Source organism: Palaemon carinicauda, chromosome 30, assembly GCF_036898095.1.
Source record: "Palaemon carinicauda isolate YSFRI2023 chromosome 30, ASM3689809v2, whole genome shotgun sequence".
Classification (NCBI taxonomy): Eukaryota; Metazoa; Arthropoda; class Malacostraca; order Decapoda; family Palaemonidae; genus Palaemon; species Palaemon carinicauda.
The window spans coordinates 18237682-18257456 of record NC_090754.1 but is presented as its reverse complement, the minus strand read 5'-3'; the positions used below and the strand labels follow the sequence as shown (position 1 = coordinate 18257456).

At 41.8% G+C, this 19775-nt stretch overlaps 1 protein-coding gene across 4 annotated transcripts in view; it reads right to left on the bottom strand.

The window, feature by feature from the left end:
• The window catches only part of LOC137622910 (uncharacterized), a 133069-nt gene that overhangs the window by 69741 nt on the left and 43553 nt on the right, over positions 1-19775 (bottom strand). For all 4 annotated transcript variants that reach the window (XM_068353462.1, XM_068353463.1, XM_068353464.1 and 1 more), the window contains exons 6-8: positions 15375-15532; positions 7373-7544; positions 2544-3738 (exon numbers count right to left, since the gene is read on the bottom strand). In XM_068353462.1, coding sequence (XP_068209563.1) covers positions 2544-3738; positions 7373-7544; positions 15375-15532 — 1525 coding nt within the window. The remainder of the gene's footprint in view (positions 1-2543; positions 3739-7372; positions 7545-15374; positions 15533-19775) is intronic.

The following is a 19775-nucleotide window of genomic DNA, read 5'->3' as shown; positions in this document are numbered from 1 at the left end:
TGTTTCGCATCTCACGACCAAGGACTTAATGAGATCCTGACCCAGGAAAAGCAGTGACCTGCCCTAATCCGGGCCGCAGGAATTATCCTGGAGGCGGGGGTAGGAACTATCGGGAGCGAGATAGGGGGGGTAGCGCGGGAAATCTTGGTTGAGATTGAGAGAGGTCAAGGACCCTCCGAAGAAGTAATTCGAGGTAAAGTATTCGTGTCGGAACAAATATATATATATACATACATACATATACCAAGGCACTTTCCCCAATTTTGGGGGGTAGCCGACATCAAACAAATGGAACAAAAAAGGGGACCTCTCCTCTCTACATTCCTCCCAGCCTGACAAGAGACTAAATAAAGTTCGGCTGAAATACTTCTAGGGAGCCAAAGCCCACACTCCCCAGTTATCCACCACAGATGAAACTTCATAACGCTGAATCCCCTACTGCTGCTACCTCCGCGGTTATCCAAAGCGACCGGAGGAACAAGCAGGGCCTACCGGACCTGCGTCACAGTCGCTAGCCATTCATTCCTATTTCTACCACGCTCTCTTGCCTCTCACATCTATCCTCCTATCAATCAGAGTTTTCTTCACTCCATCCATCCACCCAAACCTTAGCCTTCCTCTTGTACCTCTCCCATCAACTCTTGCATTCATCACCTTCTTTAGCAAACAGCCATTTTCCATTCTCTCAACATGGCTAAACCACCTCAACACATTCATATCCACTCTAGCTGCTAACTCATTTCTTACACCCGTTCTCACCCTCACTACTTTGTTCCTAACCCTATCTACACAAGATACACCACCCATACTCCTCACACACTTCATCACAAACACATTCAATTTCTGTCTCTCCGTCACTTTCATTCCCCACAACTCCGATCCATACATCACAGTTGTTACAGTCACTTTCTCATACAGAACTCTCTTTACATTCATGCCCAACCCTCTATCTTTTACTACTCCCTTAACTGCCCCGCAACACTTTGCATCCTTCATTCACTCTCTGACGTACATCTGCTTCCACTCCACCATTTGCTGCAACAACAGACCCCAAGTACTTAAACTGATCCACCTCCTCAAGTAACTCTATTCAACATGACATTCAACCTCGAACCACCTTCCCTACTCGTACATCTCATAACCTTACTCTTACCCACATTAACTCTCAACTTCCTTCTCTCACATACCCTCCAAAATTCTGTCACTAATCGGCCAAGCTTCTCTTCCACGTCTGCAACCAGTACAGTATCATCCGCAAACAACTGATTTACCTCCCATTCATGGTCATTCTTCTCAACCAGTTTCAATCCTCGTCCAAGCACTCGAGCATTCACCTCTCTCACCACTCCATCAACATGCAAGATAAACAACCATGGCGACATCACACATCCCTGTCTCAGCCCCACTCTCACCGGAAACCAATCGCTCACTTCATTTCCTATTCTAACACATGCTTTACTACCTTTGTAGAAACTTTTCACTGCTTGCAACAACTTTCCACCAACTCCATATAACCTCATCACATTCCACATTGCTTCCCTATCAACTCAATAACTCTTTCTCCAGATCCATAAACGCAACATAAACCTCCTTACCTTTTGCTAAATATTTCTCACAGATCTGCCTAACCGTAAAAATCTGATTCATACAACCCCTACCTCTTCTAAAAACCACCCTGTACTTCTAAGATTGCATTCTCTGTTTTATCCTTAATCCTATTCATCAGTACTCTACCATACACTTTTCCAACTACACTCAACAAACTAATACCTCTTGAATTACAACACTCATGCACATCTCCCTTACCCTTATATAGGGGCACAATTCACGCACAAACCCAATCTACTGGTACCATTGACAACACAAAACACATATTAAACAATCTCACCAACCATTCAAGTACAGTCACACCCACTTTCCTTCAACATCTCAGCTCTCACAATATCCATACCAGATGCTCTTCCTACTCTCGTTTCATCTAGTGCTCTCCTCACTTCCTCTCTTGTAATCTCTCTCTCATTCTCATCTCCCATCACCAGCAACTATATCTGCCTCCCCATTCAGTTAACTTTCAAAATATTCCCCCCACCCTTTCCTTGCCTCCTCTCCTTTTAACAACCTTCCATTTCCATCTTTCACTGTCTCTTCAATTCTTGAACCAGTCTTCCTTACTCTCTTCACTTCTTTCCAAAACTTCTTTTTCTCTTCACATGAATGACCCAACCCCTGACCCCACCTCAGGACGACAGGTTTTACTTTTATAATTACACATTTCAAAATGCCTTTAAACTAACTTATAAACAACACACCACCATCATCCCCACCCACCTCAACCGTAGCATGAACTTTCCCAAAATTTATGTACACCAGGTACAGCTTTACCTCAATCTCTAACTGTTTAGAATTAATGCTGTAAAACCATATCTCCATTTCCTAGACTTATGTTCTTACCTATCAAAATGTTTGGACAGTGTTTCCAGTCAAAACTAATACAGATTAATTTACAGTATGTTATGCTTCAATTAATGAATTTTAAGGCTTACCTTCCAGCTTTGTTAATCCCAATGACTCCTATAATGTTCATGTTTATCAATTTCCTAAACCGACTCTCAGCAACCAGCAGGGCAACGCCTGGTGTTTTTTCCGAAAGGTCTAGTTCCAATTCTCCTCTCTTCTCCTCAGCAATCATCATCTCGACTAATGACAGGGGTCTACGAGGTGATGAACCATCTTCATTATTTCCACCTAGTTCGTTATTCTTCTTCAACAATTCCTTATTGATAACAAATTCTTTCTCTTCCTGATCACTAACACTAACTACAGTACTATCCCTATCATTTGATGGTTGTAAATTCTTGGCAGAATCACCAACCATGGACAAATCATCAGGCTTTGACAACTTGGTTGTTTCGCTCACTTTCTCTGGCTCTGTTAAGCGTATTTTCTTTACTGACAAAGCACTTTTACCCTCACTTGAAGACCGCTTTCTATGAATGTCATCTGATTTTGATTGAGGTTTGAGCATCTTAGTCAGCAAACCAGAAGAACCCCCTTCTACTTTAACTTCTGATGCAAGATCAACCACTGGTACAGACTCTGATGAACTTTCGGATTTGACGCCTTCCACAACGGTTTTGCTTTGCAACTCCACAATCTTTTTTAATTTGGCAGGAGAAACCCCTCCAAATGTGTCATAGTAAGGAAGAACAAAACCACATTGAGAATATTCTTTAGACTTCTCGTACCTCAACGAACGCACCACATTTTCGACTAATTGTTCGGGGGAATTTTCCTGAGATGACGGACCTGAGATCGTTAATTGCTTTGTTTCCTCACAGATGCGTTTCTTTGAGCTTGCGTAGCCACACGTCCTCGAACTATGTATTTCCACAGGATGATACCACTCCTTCAGTCGCCAACAATACCTCCTACGAGATTGAACATTATTCACATCTATGTTTACCACTACACAACTAGGAACTAAATGCTTCTTCTCTTCTTTCACTTTGACTTGTTCCACTTTGGGTTTGATGTCACCGTTTGACAATTCATCTAAAGAAAACAAGCATGTTTCCTCACTTGGAGCAAAGTAAGAGGGATCTGTGAAGCATTTGCAGTCATAGCATGAATGATCCATACACCATACACTCATACCTTTTATATCGTACCATGGAATATTTATACTACACTTTTTTATGTACTTTGATGCCTCATGGAGAAAGATGCTTGGATATTCTTCTGTAATATAAAAAATATAAAAATTGTGAAATTAATACAAACAAATTATCGCAACTTGAAGCACATACATATACAAATACAACAAGATTTTCAAGGATATACATAAATTTCTATACATACATACATATACCAAGGCAATTCCCCCAATTTTAGGGGGTAGCCGACATCAACAAATGAAACAAAACAAAAAAGGGGACCTCTACCCTCTACATTCCTCCAGCCTAACAAGGGACTCAACCGAGTTCAGCTGGTACTGCTAGGGTGCCACAGCCCACCCTCCCACATTATCCACCCCAGATGAAGCTTCATAATGCTGAATCCCCTACTGCTGCTACCTCCGCGGTCATCTAAGGCATCGGAGGCAGCAGCAGGGCCTACCGGAACTGCGTCACAATCGCTCGCCATTCATTCCTATTTCTACCACGCTCTCTTGCCTCTCTCACATCTATCCTCCTATCACCCAGAGCTTTCTTCACTCCATCCATCCACCCAAACCTTGGCATTCCTCTTGTACTTCTCCCATCAACTCTTGCATTCATCACCTTCTTTAGCAGACAGCCATTTTCCATTCTCTCAACATGGCCAAACCACCTCAACACATTCATATCCACTCTAGCTGCTAACTCATTTCTTACACCCGTTCTCACTCTCACCACTTCATTCCTAACCCTATCTACTCAAGATACACCAGCCATACTCCTTAGACACTTCATCTCAAACACATTCAATTTTTGTCTCTCCGTCACTTTCATTCCCCACAACTCCGATCCATACATCACAGTTGGTACAATCACTTTCTCATATAGAACTCTCTTTACATTCATGCCCAACCCTCTATTTTTTACTACTCCCTTAACTGCCCCCAACACTTTGCAACCTTCATTCACTCTCTGACGTACATCTGCTTCCACTCCAACATTTGCTGCAACAACAGACCCCAAGTACTTGAACTGATCCACTTCCTCAAGTAACTCTCCATTCAACATGACAATCAACCTTGCACCACCTTCCCTTCTCGTACATCTCATAACCTTACTCTTACCCACATTAACTCTCAACTTTCTTCTCTCACACACTCTTCCAAACTCTGTCACTAATCGGCCAAGCTTCTCTTCCACGTCTGCAACCAGTACAGTATCATCCGCAAACAACAACTGATTTACCTCCCATTCATGGTCATTCTCGTCTACCAGTTTTAATCCTCGTCCAAGCACTCGAGCATTCACCTCTCTCACCACTCCATCAACATACAAGTTAAACAACCACGGTGACATCACACATCCCTGTCTCAGCCCCACTCTCACCGGAAACCAATCGCTCACTTCATTTCCTATCCTAACACATGCTTTACTACCTTTGTAGAAACTTTTCACTGCTTGCAAAAAACTTTCCACCAACTCCATATAACCTCATCACATTCCACATTGCTTCCCTATCAACTCTATCATACGCTTTCTCCAGATCCATAAACGCAACATATACCTCCTTACCTTTTACTAAATATTTCTCGCATATTTGCCTTACTGTGAAAATTTGATTCATACAACCCCTACCTCTTCTAAAACCACCCTGTATTTCTAAGATTGCATTCTCTGTTTTATCCTTGATCCTATTAATCATTACTCTACCATACACTTTTCCAACTACGCTTAACAAACTAATACCTCTTGAATTACAACACTCATGCACATCTCCCTTACCCTTATATAGTGGTACAATACATGCACAAACCCAATCTACTGGTACCATTGACAACACAAAACACATATTAAACAATCTCACCAACCATTCAAGTACAGTCACACCCACTTTCCTTCAACATCTCAGCTCTCACACCATCCATACCAGACGCTTTTCCTACTCTCGTTTCATCTAGTGCTCTCCTCACTTCATCTATTGTAATCTCTCTCTCATTCTCATCTCCCATCACTGGCACCTCAACACCTGCAACAGCAATTATATCTGCCTCCCTATTATCCTCAACATTCAGTAAACTTTCAAAATATTCTGCCCATCTTTTCCTTGCCTCCTGTCCTTTTAACAACCTCCCATTTCCATCTTTCACTGTCTCTTCAATTCTTGAGCCAGCCTTACTTACTCTCTTCACTTCTTTCCAAAACTTCTTCTTATTCTCTTCATACGAATGACCCAATCCCTGACCCCACCTCAGGTCAGCTGCCCTCTTTGCCTCACGAACCTTGCGCTTTACTTCCACATTTTTCTCTTTATATTTTTCATACTTCTCTACAATATTACTCTGCAGCCATTCTTCAAAAGCCCTCTTTTTCTCTTCCAGTTTTACCTTCACTCCTTCATTCCACCATTCACTGCCCTTCCTCATGCTGCCTCCAACAACCTTCTTGCCACACACATCACTTGCAATCCCAACAAAATTTTCTTTTACTAACTTCCACTCCTCCTCTAAATTGCCAGTTTCTCTTACTTTCACTTCGTCATATGTCATTTTCAACCTTTCCTGATATTTACTTTTTACCCCCGGTTTTATTAGCTCTTCAACCCTCACTAGCTCCCTTTTACATTCACCTGCTCTATTCCCCCACTCTTTTGCTACAACTAATTTTCCTTCCACCAAAAAATGATCAGACATACCATTAGCCATACCCCTAAACACGTGCACGTCTTTCAATCTTAAAATTTCTATGCTTTTAAAAAATTGCTCTGACATGCTTATATTACAAAAGTAAAATACACAAAGACTTATGCCTTGTACTTTGACTTTTATCCAAATCATACTGCACATACATAAAACTGTAACCAATTGTAAGGATAGAACTCAAGCCTGTTAAGTAATGATCAATTCAAATAAAAATTATTCTCTCATGCAAACCCCTCACCCTATAAGCCCCTTCCTCAAAATGCTGGAAAAAGGAAACAACATACAATAGGTCCTTGGTAAAATGCTATCTAATGATGAATAGGCAGAGTAATAATGAAAACCTAAGGAAATTACCAAATCTGTGAAACGCTTTGTAGTCTGCAGAAAAGTGAAGTTGATGAATGACATTGCTAGAAACTAAATATAATATTTCTGCACTAATTCATGCTTACACATCTACCCATCGGACTTGAGTTTACTGTCTTGATGCATCAGAGACCATGAATAAGGGCTATAAGAATGATAAGGTCGAATGAAAAAAGTTTTGATATTCTTAACTGTTGGCCCATACTGAAATCCACCTTTCAAGCCAATCATAATCTTCCAATATTGCACAATTTCTCTACTATATAGGTTGAACTATCTCTTCAATAATTACGATAAATAATAATCTCTACAGTACAGTGCCTCAGATATTAACAAAAACATAGAGCAGGGTAAAGAAGTGTGGTTCTACGCCTTAAAATTTGTACTAATTAACTCAAGACCTATTAACTATTATGTATATTTTGTCCTTAAAATCCTAACTCTTTAGCAATGGGCTCCATACTGCTCTCTTTATTTGTAATACTAAACTAAAGTACAGTATTGGCAAAGAAAATGTTACGAATCATATCAAAATTGATCCATCACAAATTCTTTCACTAATAATAATTTCCCTAATAGAAAGATGAATAAAACTGTAGAAAAAAGAATTACAACAAAATGGCAAGAGAACCATTAATTCTTTTCACACACCTTTAATAGCAGGTGCATCCTCAGATTCCGCAGTGTCAAGGGGTACATAATCATTGCCAGACAACATGGCAGAATCCTTATAACGATCAGGTAATCGACGCTCCCTCTTTCTTCGTTCTGCACCTACCAAAATAACCTCTGATCCAGTTTGGATGACAGTTCTTCTGAAGTCCTGGAAATGAAAATTCATTTACAATCAACAGTACATTAAAAAAAAACTTATTTGTGTAAAATATGAGAGGTCATTGAAATACAGAATCTATACAGAAAAAACTCCAGGATTTCTTTATTCTCTCCATTGAAAGTTTCCATGAAAACATCAAATCAGAGAAATGATGATCAGATCTGAAATTTATATTTCTTACTGCACTGACTAATATGCACTTGGCAAAAATGGTATTTTTATTTTAAAATAAATTTTTAAATATACTTACCTGGTAGTTACATATATATGGCTTTAATCCCGCGTTTCGTCGCGCTCATGGCAGATATCCAAATTTCGCGGCAATCACCGCCAGGTGAGCAGGTGGTCATACCTGAGCGCCCTCTCAGTAGGTAACTAGAACCGTTCCTAACATTCCTCAGAAATTCTATGCCCATGTATGCAGAGGGGAGGAGGGAGGGCCTTTTTATATATGTAACTACCAGGGAAGTATATTTAATAATTTATTTCAAAATAAAAATATCATTTTTAAATATGTAACTTCCATGGTAGTTACATATATATAGCTGATTGACACCATTGGGGGAGGGTTAGAAAACCTCAACCCTGTCGGGAATTCGCATAATTATTAATAGCTACAAATTAGCTGTACCAATAATTCCCGATAATTATTAATAGCTACAAATTGGCTGTACCAATAATCTGGTTCTCAACTGATAAGGAAGCTGGCTTCATAGTTATCCTTCCTCATTGCCTGCATTCCTTAACAGACTCAGCGATCAACCCAGGAGGCTGTAAAAGTCTCTGTGGGGCTGCCACAAGGTCTTCGACCTTAACGTGGCTAGACCTCCACCCTGCTATCCTGGCATAGCCATGGACAATGATTCTGACCCACCTACTCAAAAATAAACTAAAAGTGCACAACATAAAAACTAACTTGACTTGCATCCCAGACTGTGGAAGGCTGCAACAACCTTCAAAGACAACCTGTGATATCAAGTTCAAGAAAAAGGCAAGGGTATATAATAAAAGGTTATAAGGTAGAGGCAGTAGTACCTTCTCCAACTACGACGCAACATACGGACCCAGGGAGCAACAATCTTCATATTGAGTCTGTACCTCTTAAAGGTAGCAATCTTCGAAGATTGATTACTTCGCCAGAATGTCGCCTCTAAAATTGACTTCATCGACTTATTGTGTCTATACGCCATAGAAGTCGCCACAGCTCTAACCTCGTGTGGTTTGACCTTAAGGATTGGAAAGCGTCTCTTCTCACAGTTCTGGTGAGCTTCCCTTAATAAATCCTTAATAAAAAAATGTCAGAGCAATCTTTGATAAAGGTAAAGACGGCTTTTAAACCGAGCACCAGAGGTTATCTGCTTGACCTCTCAGGTTTATGGTTGCCTGAAGATAAAATTTTAGAGCTCTCACTGGACAAAGGCCTCTCTCCTTTTCCCGTCCTACTAAGTGAAATAACCCTGGGATGGTAAAGGATCTGGGCCAAGGTCGCGAAGGATTCTCATTCTTGGCGAGAAAAACTAGCTGAAGGGAGCAAAATGCATCGTCTCCATTGAAGCCCACCTTCTTGCTGATAGCTTGTAACTCTCCTACTCTCTTGGCCGTAGCCAACGCAACCAGGAATAGAGTCTTTTTAGTAAGATCCTTCCAAGAAGCCTTGTCGAGAGGTTCAAACCTGCTCGAGGTAAAAAAAGCCAGGACTAAATCCAGGTTCCAAGAGGGGGTTGGGTTATCCTTTCTCTTAGCGGTCTCAAAAGTTCTAATGAGGTCTGAGAGATCCTTGTTTCTTGACACGTCAATATGTCTGTGACGGAAGACAGAGGCTAGCGTGCTGCGGTATTCCTTGATAGTCGATACAGCCAACTTTTCTTTCCTTCGAAATGCGACAGAAAATCTGCTATTTGGGTTAGAGGGGTACTGGAAGAGGAAAAATTTGCTAATCCTGCACCATTCTCTAAACACGTCCCACTTAGATTGGTATACCTTAATTGTGGACGGCCTCCTAGCTCTCGCGAAAGCTCTTGCAGCTTCCTTCGAAAAGCCATTCGCTCTTGCCAGCTTTTTGATAGTCGAAAGGCAGTTAGATTGAGACCGGGGAGATTATGATGGTACCTCTCTATGTGTGGCTGTTTGAGTAGATCCTTCCGACTTGGTAACGCTCTGGGGGTATCTACCAGCTACTCCATCACTTCTGCAATCCAAGGCCTCATGGGCCAAAACGGAGCTATCAGTGTCATGCGGGCATTGTTCGACTCCCTGAACTTTTCCAAGACTCTGTCCAGGATCTTGAACGGAGGAAAAGCGTACACATGTAGTCCTTCCCACTCCACGAGTAAGGCGTCCACTGCCACTACTTCCTGGACTGGGACTGGAGAGCAATAAACTGTTAACCTCTTTGTCTTCTGGGTAGCGAAGAGGTCTATTGAGGGTTCACCCCACCGCATCCAAAGGTTAGTGCACACCTCGTGATGTAGGGGCCACTCTGTTGTGAGAACTTTTCTTCCTCTGCTGAGAAGATCCGCCCTGACGTTCTTCTCCCCTTCTATGAAGCGTGTTATCAGGGTTATATTCCTTGCTTTCGCCCACAGTAGGAGATCTTTCGCTGCCTTGTAAAGGGAATCTGAACGAGTGCCTCCCTGTTTCCTGATGTAGGCCAACGCTGTGGTGTTATCTATGTTGACCTGAACTAACTTGCCCCGGACTTCCTCCTGGAAGTTCATTAGTGCTGGATGAATGGCCACTAGCTCCTTGATGTTTATATGCTATTCCTTCTGAAACTCTTTCTACAGACCCGAGATCTCGCCCTTCACCAGTGATGCACCCCACCCCATGTCTGATGCGTCAGAATACAACACTAGGTCGGGGTTCTTTTGTTGAAGTTCGAGGCCTTCTAGGAGTTTGTTGGTATCGTACCACCAACTCAACTGATTCCTGAAGCCCCAGAGGAATCGGAATCCACGTCTCTAGGCCTTGGTCTCTTGTTCTTGTCCAATATTTAGATAGATGGAATTGTAGAGGCCGTAAATGAAGTCTTCCCAGGGATACGAATTGCTTGATGGAGGAGAGGGTACCCAGCAGACTCATCCATTCTCTCACCGAGCAGGTCCTTCTGTCTAGGAAGTGCTCCACCTTTCTTAGGCATTCTAGAATGCGTTTCGGGGCTGGAAAGGCCCGAAAAAAAACCACTGATTGAATCCTCATCCCCAGATAGATGTTGTTTTGTGAGGGTGTCAGTTGCGATTTGGCCAGATTAACAACCAGACCTAGCTGATGCATCAAAGACATTGTAGCTTGAAGATCTTCCAGACACTTTTCTTGCGACCTGGCTCTGATTAGCCAGTCGTCCAGGTACATTGATATCCGTACTCCTTTCAGATGTAGCCAGCGAGCCACGTTGGAAACCACTCGAGTGAAAACGTAGGAAGTCATGCTCAGTTAAAAAAAAAGTGCTTTGAACTGATAAGTAGTTTCTTGGTAAATGAATCTCTGAAAACTTTCTGTATTTCGGATGAATTGGAACATGAAAATACGCATCCTGCAGATCTATCGACACCATCCAGTCTCCTTGTCTGGTACCTGCTAGGACTGATGCAGATGACTCCATGGCAAACTTGACTTTGCTTACAAACTTGTTCAGAGGACTTACGTCCAGAACAGGTCTCCAAACCCCCCAGTTCTTGGAACTAGAAAAAGTCTGTTGTAAAATCCATCTGACGAGAAGACTTCTACCACTTCTATTGCTGCTTTTGACAGCATCTGGTTTACCTGCTCTTGAAGAGCTGCTGCCAGTAGTGGGATAATTGTGTCTGGAGATTGAGTTCACTTTTAGGGTTTCGGTTGCTGTTTGGGGTTACGAGGTTGCCCTCCAGCAGCCATTCTCTGTCCTCTTCTAGAAAGGCTCTCCCACGAAAGGGCTGACGTGTGGGAGGAGCTTCCTTCTCCTTCCTGGCTAAAAAGTTAGCCGGAAGAACTTCCTCGCAGTCCTTTGTAATCAGATCTTGCGTTGCTCGTGCGTTAGAGCTACCGATGAGTCCTTCACTAGCTCTGAAGGGAAGAGGAATTTGGTCAAGGGAGCATACAACAGCTCTGCTCTCTGAGCGAGAGTTAATCCTGACGACAGGAAAGAAACCGCATAGCTCTTTTTCAATAATACCTGCTGTGAAAAAGGGTTGCGAGTTCGACCGACCCGTCCCTCACGGCTGTATCTAGACAGGCAGAAAGGTACATCTGCGTATCGTTCTTATCCTCTGTGACGTCTCCGAGGACTCCTAGAGTCCAGTCCATCAAGCTGAAGACCTCGATTGTTCTGAAGATGCCCTTCAGCAAGTGATACATCTCCGACGTGGACCGCATCACCTTAGCCTTAGTCATGGCTGATCTACGTAAGGCGTCAACGTATTGGAGAAGTCTCCCTGGGAGGAGGCAGGAACTTCTAAATCGAGAACCTCCCCAGGCTCGTACCACACACAGGATCTAGAAGCCAATCTTTTAGGGGGGAAGGAAAAGGTTGTCCTTCCTTGTTCCTTCTCTTGAGAATCCAATCGTTCAGAGTCGAAAAACCTCTCTAGACTGATCTGGCTAACACTGTTTCCTTGAAAGAGGAAGATTCCTGGGGTCTACCGTTCAAAAACTGCGAGGGCGGCCTCCGAGGTACAGCCTGGTGAAAAGTCCTCCGGATAAATGTCCGCCAGAACTGCAAGTAATCTTTAAGATCTGCTGCATGAAGTTTTCTGCATTTCCTACTCTGAGATATCATCCACCAAAGGGTTGGCGATCTCCGAAGTAGAACGAGAGGGAGAAAACACACGCCTCGCCTTGCATGCTTGCGTCCAGCATGCTGCGAGGAAGCGTCATGCTGCTACTGTTGTAAGCTTCCTCTATTTGCGACTTGTAAACGTCAATAGGGACGTAATGGACCGTTGAAGCTCTGACAGGCATGCTGCTTGCGGAAAGCCTGCTCTATGACGTTCGCAATCTTGACGCGGGGGAGCGTCCTGCTCGCGTGCGTTCAGCTCGCATGCATCCAGCATGCTGCATGCGTCAAGCATGCTGTGAGGGAGCGTCAATATCCTTGCTGCCTCCCATAACGCGTCCAGATCGCTGTGAGGGAGCGTCCATGAGCGCTGCAGCTCGCGTGCGTTCTTGCCGCGAGACCGCCCTCGGAACTATGACGTTCGCGATCTAGACGCGGGGAAGCGTGCCACTCACATGCATCCAGCATGCTGTAAGGGAGCATCAAGATCTTTGCCGCCTTCCGAAACGCGTCTAGATCACTGCGAGGGAGCGCTGCAGCTCGCCTACGTCCTTGCCGCGAGACCGCGCTCGGAAACTATGATAATCGCGATCTCAACGCTCGGTTCCATGACGAGCCACTCTCTCCTTGTCTAGCAGGAGGAGAAAAACGTAAAACGCAAGCCTCGTCAACCGACGGCAAGGATAACACTTTTACCTCGCCTTTCCAATGGGGAGGGCGAGCGTCCTGGGAAGCGTTCAACAGGTACGCTCGAGGGGACGACTGCTCTGGAGCTAACGCCTCTCGCCTCACTTCGCCTTTCCTTCTCCCATGGGTTGGAGAGCATGGAAGAGGTCCCGGGCTTGGAGAACAACAGGTCCGAGCAGTCGTACCCTCCACTGCACTGCGTCATGCTTGCGTGCCACTGAACACTAGCACTTTTAACTATTTCACATTAGACCATAATAGACCTGCCCGTTGCGAGAGATTATACTCTTTCGCCAAGGGTTAGAAAGAAAATACAATAGGCTATATGATTAATATTAGTATTCTCAAAATCGAAATATTAAATAACGATACAAGGTATTGTGAAACACTAACGATTGTCAAGAGTACTATGTAGTGTAAATTGACTGTACGCTAGCGAAATCTCTATATAAATCGAAAATTAACTAAAGGAATTATATTAATAGGACAAATATTTACATAAAAATAATATATTTCCCTACATTATAAAATCAAAATACTTAGCCTATGCTTATTAAGTTACTATTTTTACATTACTTGCAAGAATGAATGAATGATTTAAAGTTTTCAGGCATCCTGACATCTAAGGTCATTGATGCCGGTAACATTTAATTTATGTATACAAAAATAAAAAATTAAAGAGTATTCAATTAAAATCATAAAAGTTAAATATTTTCCAGAAGACCTGCTTCTGAAAGAAATCTAAAAATGCCACTTGCATGGTAGGACACATCATTTCCAAGAATCTTGGCAAGGATGAACCTGCCACCCTCACCTCGAGCCTCAACCAAATATCTATTCCGCAAGTTGTTATAATTGGGGCATTCGGTCAACAAATGCCTTACTGTTAGAGGTACTAAACAGTTGTCACAATACGGTTGGTGTTGGCCCTTCAGCAGAAACTCATGTGTCAACCGAGTGTGACCAATACGGAGACGACAAAGAGACGTCTCCCATTTTCGGGGCATCATATTATACCTCCAAGGAGATATGTCATTTGTTACTTCCCTCATTTTATTGCCATCTTGACTATCCCATTACTGTTGCCATTTATTGCAAACCAATTTCTTGATGTCAGTTAAGAAATCATTACAGGGAATGGGATACCTTCTTGGCAGCAACTCGGATGCAGCCTCCTTAGCCAGTGAATCTGCCTTCTCATTCCCAGACACGCCTACATGTGCTGGAACCCAACAAAATTGAACTGTTATACCTCTCCGTCCAATAAGGAAAAGCCATTCTAAAATCTTTAAAACTAGAGGGTTATTAGAATTAAAAACTTCCATAGCTTGAAGGACACTCTTTGCATCACTAAAAATTGTAAAATTACCCTCCTTCTCCAACGCTATTTTCTCAATAGCGGTTAATATGCCATACAGTTCGGCAGTAAATATGGAAGCGGTCAGAGGAAGTGCACCTCTACAATTAAAACCATTACTATGTACTCCAAATCCAATGCCAGCATCAGATTAAGAAAAAGAAAAGAATTTACATATTTGCAAGTCATACTACGTAGATTACGTCACATGATTTGTGACGTCATAGCGATGGCGGACTGATTTCCTTCAAGGCATTCAGATCTCGCCCTACCAAGAGTTTACGTCACATGATTGTGATATGGTGTTTTTCCTTCCACCATCATATCTTTAAGAGTTGTTCGTTTGTTTATTAAAGTAGGGGGAAAAATTCCTTGATCCTATCCATTTCAAGCTTACAAACATAGCGATAATATTACAAAAGAAAAAATACATACATGCCCTCTGCATTTATACATACTGTGTGGAGATCAAGAGCAGCTTTTGGGAGCCAGTCTAGCCCTACACACAAATTTTAACAACAGAGGAGCCATCTTGAAAATCAAGTTAAATTAAACTGTCCAAGTTGGACCTACAAAAAACTATCATATTCGTGTGAAAAAGAAGAATCCAATATCAGCGAAAGCCATAAACAATAAACAATAGGTACTTCACCAAATTTGAGGACAAAGCAAACCCACAACAAAACGAATTTCCGATGTGCTGACTCGATCAACGGCCGGGAATTTCTGAGGAATGTTGGGAATGGTTCCGGTTACCTACCGAGAGGGCGGCTCAGGTATGACCACCTGCTCACCTAGCGGTGATTGCCGCGAAATTTGAATTTCTGCCGTGTGCGCGAAGAAACGCGGGATTAAAGCTATATACTATATAAGCTACTGTTAAAACACAACGCATGTATAAAAAGAAAATTAATTAGATCACACCCAACACACTAATCATGTATCAGCGCAGCCTCTAAGCCACAAAAAAAGATTATGAGGTCTGTTTGATTACTTTCTTTCATTAAGTAGATGCTGGCCTTACCTTCTCTCTCACTGCTAGACCTTCCATTTGCTCTCGATCTACATTAAATATTGAAACGGCATTCATAGTTCGCCCTGACTCAGATACCGGGTGCTTCCAACTTTCATCTCGGCATGTGCACTCAAACATGCACTCAATTCGGCCACAATGTTCCGGACCTGCAAGAAAAGATCATGTCCGCTGAATGGCAATCTTCCTTTGTTTTGCATCTGTAAACGTAGATCTAAATGTCAGGCAAATATAGTGTTGGGAAACAACTTACTATGATACTGTATTTGGTTTTAGGGTGTGTTATAGAAGTAAAAGATGGCACAGAAAATGAAAAAACACATAACATAGCACAACCATATTCTCATGCATACATGCCACATCATAAATAACTTCAATATGACAATAAGTCGATAAGGGTCTGCTTAATAAAGAATCTTTTTCAGCCGAGTTCCTACTAAACATCTTTACAATTACCCAAGAATTTGTCCAATACATGATGTTATAAATTGAAATTGGACCTTTGCATGTTGAAAGATTTTCTTACTGACTTTGGAGACTAACTTATGCATAATCATTTATACTCTTTTACATATCACTCGACCCTTCAAATTGCCTTTAATATGGGATTTCACAATATTGTGTATCATACATATCATGCTTGTCATATTTTCACCAGATTACACTAGGCTAGGCACCACACTTCCACCGTACCATAATCTGTCCTCCAAAATATGTTTCAAATGAAACTTTGCAAGGGCTAAGTTTCTCAGATTATCCATCTCCCACCTAAATAGTATTAATCTACAAGAAAGTGATAAACTCCCATCCAAACTAGACCACATTTCTTTTATAGAAAAAACAACAAAAAGGATAATTACCATCTACCATCACAGGTAGAAGCGAGAACACTTTATTTCAACTAATCTGCAAAGGTAAATGATTGTGTGCTAAGTAGAAAGACACAATCTCTGACTTTGAATACTGGAAATTCAGATTACTGCATTCTTGGCTACGAGAACGTCTATAACTAACATTTCAAATATTTTTTTTTTAATGAAAACAATTATTTCTAAGGCTAAATAGTTCTTAATAGATATTTAACCATGCATGTTTGGTCCCGTAAGCCATCCTTTTCTAACCTGAGTACCTATTTATTAATTTTCCTATAAAATTTCAGGTAAACCTATTAAATTTAGTATCCCATATAAATCTAGCTTTTCTTTGATTTTCTGAGAAATAGATTATAACTTTTCCTTAAGAACTAAGTACTGTATTCATAATTAAATATTTACTACCCTTATCTCTAGGGTATGTTTTTATTTATGTATTTGCTCATTCATATAATTGAAAAAAATATGACAAATTTGGAAATAATTTGTATTTTTCTTAACGATACAAACATGTATTACTTTCGGCGGAGCTGAAAGAATGAGCTACAGTATTAGAAATTAGTGAGGGTTAACCACCCATCCCACTAGTTAGTAGGGAGTGGGGAGTAGTAACTACCACTTTTGCTCACACACCTATGACTGTATTTCACTTTGCTTGGAGGTAGGACTTCAAGGGGGCCTGGGTTGGCGAGTAAATCTGTATAAATAGCTACAAGTTTGTATCGTTAAGAAAAAAACGAATTATTTCCAAATTTGTCATTTAATCCGTAACTGCAATACAAACCACACTATTTATAGGGATATGACTCGCCCATTATGAGGGCGGACGTCACTGACAATCTGGCTATTGGGATTTACCTGAGGATTCCCCTCGTGTGTTAGCACATAAAAGAGGAAACCCTAACACCTCGCTAACTATGCTATGCATAGTCTGCAGCCTACGCAAGATGTATGTGTTGATATACTAACAATGTGACTTTCAAGGTAAGATCTCTTCTGAGTCATGGGAATCGTCCGAGGTCACCAAGACATACCCAATACCACCTTACCAGGGTATGGGGACGCAACAGTATTGACATAATACTGTACTAGTTTACACTAGGGAAAAATTGTTTACCTGCAGTGGTTGAGTCACCTGTGCAGAGGACCCTGGATGCTGATTTCCCCAAAGAGAGACGATGATGAAAGAAAAAAAGAGCTAGTCATTCTTTTTCACTCCCTCACACTAAAACTGCGTAACCTATGCCCCCAACCTTCTGCTACTTATCCATAAAGGAAATTGAGGTATCAATCCAGTTGATGTGCAACCACCACAGGACCGACAGAGAATGTATCGAGTCTCCTGTGGGTTACGTCTTGCAGGTAGTGGGCAGTGAACGTCGTTTGATGTTTCTCGGACAAAGGGTTCGGATTCTGGGATCTGAGCTGCCAGAAACGAGGTCAAGCATTACTTGATCTGTCATCGTAAATGAGACGTTAAGGGCGTCCCGTAGGGTTTGCCAACACTTTTAGCCAAAACCAACATGAGTGGGAGATATGTCATCAAGGTCAGGAGACCTCAGCTGCTTAGAATCCTGGAACGAAGTCTACTTTCCAACTAAGGGACCGTAGGCTCGAAGCTCCGAATGAGGGGCGATGCCGACATGGAAGAAAGGTTAATTCCTTTTGGTTCGAAGGAAGGGTTCAAGGAATAGCGGTGGCCTTTCACCAGGCAGTCGTCGACTTACAATGTGGATAGGGACCGAGACACGCATTGTAAGTGTCGATTTCGACGTATGTCGAACTGAAAAAGTGAAGTTTCCGTGGATTTATCCTGATGCGTCATGTTTCGGCAATCATCTTGATCATATTTTATCAATATTTTCTTACCGTTTATCATTATTTAATTTACTTGTATCATAGGATATATGCTCTATTAATGCATTTTTGTATTCTATTTTTCAATTTTGGAATAATTTTACCAATCAAGAATTACTTAATATTTTGTTTACCTTTAGTTATGATCAACTGATCTGAAAGTCCGCTAGCTACCGCATTAAAAGATAGCGTACATACAAATGGCACATTTTTTCATATAATTTCTTAACTTATTCGAAATATCTTCATGATGAATATTATATCAGCGCCAATATGTGAAGTTAGTGTGGCAGGTTGGCCTTTCTGAAAGTTCTCTTAGCACTTCTGAGAGAAGTTTCAGCAAGTCTAAATACCATTCCGTTACTGGCCATTTTAGGAACACTAGTGTTACTCTAAATCCCTTGGATGTTCGCACTCTGTTGAATGTCTGAAGAATCAGACAGAACGGTGGGAAAACCTAAAAGTCCAATCCATCCCATGGGTGCTGAAATGCGTCCTCCATCACTGCAGCTTGGCCTGGGACTGGAGAGCAAATACACCAGGAGTTTGTGATTCAGGTGGGTGGCGAACATATCTGGAGACGGAGAACCCACAAGGTCACAAGTCTCTTCACTACCAAATGTCGTCCTTAACAGCTCCTCCCAGCCTGACGAGGTACTTATCCAACTTCGGTGGGTACTACTAGGGTGCCACAGCCCAGCCTCCCCAGTTATCCACCACAGATGAAGCTTCATAACACTGAATCCCCTACTGCTGCTACCTACACAGTCATACAAGGCAACCGGAGGAACCAGCAGGACCTACTGGAACTGCGTCACAATCGCTCGCCATTCATTCCTATTTCTAGCAAGCTCTCTTGCCTCTCTCACATGTATCTTCCTATCACCCAGAGCTTTCTTCACTCCATCCATCCACCCAACCCTTGGCCTTCCTCTTGTACTTCTCCCATCAACTCTTGCATTCATCACCTTCAGATATGATGTTACAATATATGGCCAATTAGGCATTATGTATTTTACATTCTATCCATCCACACCCTCGTAAGGAGGATGTACGAGATACTGTACTTCTATAATCGACTTGTATAGAACACCCAATCCAGCAATTAACAGAACGACCACTCCACCACAGGAGATGGGAAGGAAAATGGGCACACACTCCACCTCATTCCCCAGACTAACGCCTCAACCGTATCTTAAAATGAGATAACCATGTCCTGTAACAAGATAGGTAAGCTACACAGCCTGCTGAGCAACTACCACAAGTCACAATGAAAACATATCAAAAGACTCGAGGGTATATACTCATGGATAGCAGGCAGTAAAGGTTGCCTGGTAATTCCAGACTATGTCCTTTAGCACTTGTGTCATTCACAGGTTCTTCCTGAAGGTTAGGGTAGATGCAATATTCAGGCTTTGTGTAATTGCATCCAGGCTGGCGTGTTTGTTTGCTACCATAAAGCCCAAATAAAACAATATTTCATGATCTCTCATTCCTACCTTACTGAAAAAAAAATCATCTTTCAAATGATTTTTAAAAGAAAAATATCAGTTGAAAAAAAAATTCAAGTAAGCTTGAATTAACCCAAAAATAAGGTTTTAATGGTCTGAGTCACATTCCAAAAAGAGCTTCATGAAATTGAAATTTTTGTATAGTAAATTTA